Source organism: Aptenodytes forsteri, unplaced genomic scaffold (genome assembly GCF_000699145.1).
Source record: "Aptenodytes forsteri isolate BGI_AS27 unplaced genomic scaffold, ASM69914v1 Scaffold147, whole genome shotgun sequence".
NCBI lineage: Eukaryota > Metazoa > Chordata > Aves > Sphenisciformes > Spheniscidae > Aptenodytes > Aptenodytes forsteri.
In genome coordinates this window covers 651483-656239 of record NW_008795320.1, presented here as the reverse complement: position 1 = coordinate 656239, position 4757 = coordinate 651483, and the positions used below count along the sequence as shown (strand labels likewise).

At 63.9% G+C, this 4757-nt stretch overlaps 1 protein-coding gene across 1 annotated transcript in view; it reads right to left on the bottom strand.

The window, feature by feature from the left end:
* TMEM221 (transmembrane protein 221) overlaps positions 1 to 4123 on the bottom strand; it is a 13855-nt gene extending 9732 nt beyond the window's left edge. The window contains exons 1-2 of the mRNA XM_009279848.1: positions 4090 to 4123; positions 3315 to 3444 (exon numbers count right to left, since the gene is read on the bottom strand). Of these exons, the coding sequence (XP_009278123.1) occupies positions 3315 to 3444; positions 4090 to 4123 (164 nt within the window). The remainder of the gene's footprint in view (positions 1 to 3314; positions 3445 to 4089) is intronic.
* Between the last annotated feature and the right edge of the window lie 634 nt (positions 4124 to 4757).

Here is a 4757-nt window from a genome sequence, read left to right as displayed (position 1 = left end):
GGCGCCGGGGCTGAGCCCACTGCACAGGGGGGAAACTGAGGCACGGCACCGCGGGGCTGTTGGCTCAACGTGGAGTAAGTTGTAACGCTGCCGGTGACGCAGTGCCGGGCCACCCCGATGCAGGGCCAGGGCCTGATGCCACCATAGCTTCGCTGGGGTGTCGCACCGGTCTGGCAGTTCATGGCACACGCCGAAATGCAGCCCGGTTCCTCACCGCTCCTGGGTGGGGACGTGACCCATCCATGGCTCTTGCCAGCGCGTGGCATCTCCAGCATGTCCCAGCACACGTGACTCTCCCTCCATCACCCCGTGGGGAGAGCGAGGTGGATCCTCTGCCGGATCCTCCTGCCCGCTGCAGCCGATTGCCAGCGAGTCCCCGTCCCCGGGGCTTTACTCTTTTAATGAGAGAAAGTTTCCCAGAGCTGCTGGCTCTGGAGATGGGGTTTCGCAGGTAATGAATTAACGTGGCAGCTGGCGGGTGAGCTGGAAGGCGGGGACCTGCGCCGGGGAGGCGATGGGCTGTGCCCCCTCGGTCCACGCACATCCCTTGGGGCATCGGGTACCGGTTGGGAAGGGAGCGTGGGCGACCCGGCTGGGGAGCTGGACCTTGGCCCTTTTCCATGTCGCTGGCTGCCAGCTGGACACGTCACATGCGGGTGACGTGTAGGGGAGACCTGTGTGGCTCGGCGGGGCGGAGGGATTTGGGATGTAGATGCAGGCCCCGGGTTTGGTTTAGGATGTCAAACGTTCCCGCTCGGCTCCGAGGCTGGGGCGCTGATGATACCCCGGTGCTGAGAGCCGGCTGGCGCAGCAGCAGGGAAGGAAAACGGGTTCGGGAAACTTTGCGTGGTGCAAGGGGACGGGGATTCCTGCTGACACCCGGGAGAAGCATCCCAGCAGTGAGGGGGCTGGAGAGTCTGGCATGCCACGCTGCCGTGGGGGTGCCCAGAAGGAGCGGGGGGAATTAGTGTATTTAAGACCCTTGGATTTCCTTCCTCTTCACAAGAATTACAGCAGGATTGTCAGGAGCAAACCAGGTTTGTAAGCCACACAGCCCTAACGCCACGGGCCTGAGCTCAGGCCAGCCATCAGCAACTTCTGGCTGCCCCGGGCAAACCCTCAAGCAGCAACGAGCATCATTTCCCGTATTAATGCCCAGCTGCAGCTTGGGGCGGCCCAGCCCCGTGGGGACAGCGTGTTTCTTCCCTTGCCTGCTGCCAGCAGTGTTGCCGACACCAGGCAAAAAAGGTGGTCTAGGCCCCGGAGGGGGTCCGTGTGTCTGTCTGTCTTTCCAAGGGCAAGAGCTGCCTCTTTTTTTTGGGGACGTTTCAATCCTTCCTCCTTCCACACAGTCATTTCGGAACCGAAAAGCCTCCGCCCATCGCTGCGCTTCGCCCGACGGCACCGGGCTGCGGCAGTGCTGGTAGGACTTTCGGTCTGTGTCACCCTGAGCAGGGCCGGAGCCGGCATGGGGCTGGGGCTGGATGGGGGCCGGGTCCCCCTGAGCTCAGCCGAAGCCTGGATTTGGCTCTGGAGAGGCGTAGGGCAATGGTGTGGCCGGGCCCCGTGCTGCGATGGGGGTAGAGAGATGAATTATAATTGCCCCCAGGGACTTTACTGGGTGCTGGGGTGATGCTTGTGAGATGGGGGAAGGTGGTTAGTGGAGGCAAACCCCTCGTCCTCAGCGCCCTGATGTGCCCTTGGTGCCCTGGTGGTCCCCAAGCTCCCACAGCACCCGGTCCCCTCCGGACTCTCCTTTCCCCTGCTTCCCAGCAGGCTCCTCCTGCCTTCCCCGCTCCCCTTCCCGCGCTGCTGGCCCCACTCTGGTTTATACTGGTTAGTTGTTTAAACAACCTATAAAAAGCAGAAGGGCCTGTCAACCCCCGGCAGAAACCCTGGTAAACTTTGACTTTTCCCTGCGCCGGGCTCAGGATGCTGCTCGCACCGCAAGGCCCCAGCGCTGCCGTTCCCCGGGGACCGGTGAGAGCCGGGGCCACGTCTCCAGCTGGGAGCAGGGCAGCACCGGCCAGGGATGGATGCGGCCCATGGTGGTCCCAGTGCCATGTGTCCATCCATGACGGGTGGTCCTTAAAGCCCCGTTTCAAGCCCGTTGCCCTCCCAGCCCCGGCGAGGCAGCATCTGGCCTGCCCCTCCCCAGGATTTCGCTGCTCCTGGCTCAGATTTTCCCCTCCCGGCCGAGCTCGCTTCTTCTCCCTGTAAAAGATGGGATGGAGACTCTTTCTCCCACTTTAATCAATATTTTTTTCCAACAAAACACTTTTTGGAAGCTGCCGAATGCCGCCAGCGGGTACTTGCTGGCCGCACTCTTCCCCCCCCTATTTCTACCCAGCCACCCTCAGCTTTCAGATTTGCAACAAAATCCCCATAATTTGGCGAAAACGGCCTTTTTTCCCCAGTTTCTACGTCGATGCCACTTTGTCCCATGGGGATGGGAGAGGTGGGGAGCTCAGAGACCCTGACCTGACCTGCTTCTGCCACTCTGGGGTCCGGGCGCTCCCCTAATAACCCACCCGCTTTGACTTTAGGATAAACTTCGTGGATTTAACATTTCTGGAATCATTCAGGGATGGAGAAGGATGTAAAGGTGTCAAAGGCAGTGCTGGGACCCCCCCGTACCAAGCCGAGCATCCCACACCGTGCCGGGGCTGCGGCACACGGAAAAACATGTTGCTCTCAAGGGGTTCGCTTCGTCTCAGTGTGCTAATTAGGAGCTGGGATAGGAAGTTTACATGCTCCGGCGTGATGCAAATGACCCCTAAAGATGTAGAGGATCCGGGGAGTTAATTATAAACCTCGTTGCAGCCCAGAGGTTGGGGTGACACCTCGCTGCGGGTGCTGGCGAAGGGACAGCGGGGACGAGGGGCTGTGCCTGGGTGTGGAAGCGAGCCCGGTGCGTGCAAGTGAGCAGAGAGCCCGGGCTAAAGATAAGCACGCGTGGGAGGGAGCGGAGGCCGGCAGGATGCCAGGCAGCGCGGGAGCCTCTGCCCAGCGCAGGCAGGGGAAAGCGTCTCCTCTCTGAAAAGTTTTGAGGGCTCGAGGGCTTTGCTTGCGCTGGGTTTTGTTGGCCTCGTTCGTAATGACAATGCTGAAAGGTGCTTCATCCCTCCAGCTGGGCCGCGTCCTAAGTCCCCATCACGGCAACGCTAACGAGGAGCCGCTTGTGCGAGGTGGGACCCGGTGAAGACTAACGCGATGAGAGGCTGCGGGGTTTCTCCGGGGCCTGCACCCCAACCCCGCTCCCTCCTGCTCGGGGGTCCCCGGCCATGAGCCCTCACTGGATGCCAGCTCCTTACGGGAGCCAGGCTGCTCCCTCGATGCTGTCCCTGGCCATGGGGACAAGGCTGGAGGATGCCAGCTCGCTGGACCGCAGGATGGAGGTGGCAATGCCGGGCAGAGCCGCCCCATTGTGCCCGTCATCGCCGGCTGCGATAATCGCCTGCAGCCGTAATGCTGCTTATCGCCTTATCACCCGGCGCGGCAATTAAAATCTGGAGTGAAAGTCCCCCCTCCCCTCCCAGCCCTTAATACCTACCCGGGGGGAACCGAGCGCCCGTGCCCTGCCGCACTGCGGTGGCCGAGGCACCGAACCCCGTGGAGGCAGAGAGCCTAAACGCCTTGTACCCCGCTCCCGGAGAGCATCCTTCCCCTGCCCCGCGGACGGGCCAAACCCTGCGCCCGTCCTGCAAGACCCTGGCATGTGACGCGGTGCTGGTGGCAGCGGTGGCCCGGCCGGGGCTGCGCGTGTCCCCGCGGGTCCCACATGGCTGCGGTGGCCAAGCGGCCGGGGCGATGCCCCAGGAGGAGTGGAGCCGTAATGAGCTGCGCGGGGAGGCGGCTGATGAAACCACCCCGCGTGTTGCACGAGGCCTCAGATGGTTTTCCCGGTGAGGGGACGAGCCACCCCGTGCCCAGCCCAGCCCGCGGTGAGCGTGCCACGAGTCCGGCCGCGGCGGGTCCCTGGCTCCCCCGGCCTGACAGCGCTGCGGCTGCTGCTTCCTCTTGCCTCCCACCCCCCGCCTGCTATTCTGGGCTGGGGCCCCCGCAGCATCGCCCCATGGGTGCCGGTACCCTCCTGGGGCCCCCACAGCATCACCTCGTGCATGCCGGTACCCCCGGGCCCTGCTCCTGGAGCACCCTGCCTGGATGGACGGGCGGCTGCAGCTCCTCCAGGGCTGAGAGCCGTGCTGGTACCCTGGGGGTGGCTGCTGTCCCCTGTCCCCTGCCATGGAGCAGCACAGGGCGGGGTACACGGCTAGGCATTGGGGCAGGCTGGGGCCAGGTAGGGGCTTGCAGGATCAGGCCCAGTGTGGGGACCGTCTCCCTCTGTGCAGCTAGAAACCGGGGTGCTGGAGCAGGGCATCGGAGTGCTGCGGCAGCCGAGGAGCTGGGGGTGGTGGCCCCAGCCGAGGGGGCCCTTGGCAGCGTTTCATGTCCTTGCTGCAGACAGGGGAACACGTCCTTCTGTCCCCAGCACCCTGGAACCCTTAAAAATCCCCCCGGGGTGAGGCTGTGCAGGGACGCGGGGACCCGCAGCCAGGCGAGCATCCACCAACCCAAACAGGCCAAGTCCAGCTGCGAGCCGGAGCCCCCCGGGGAACAGCTCCTGTTTCTGCACCCCAAATTAAAGATCGTGGGATGGGGGTGGGCAGGCGAGAGCTGACCCCTCCGGGCGGCCCCGGCCATATACCTGGGAGTGCCCTGGCCCGATGCCGTGCCGCAGGTGTCGGCGCCGGGAG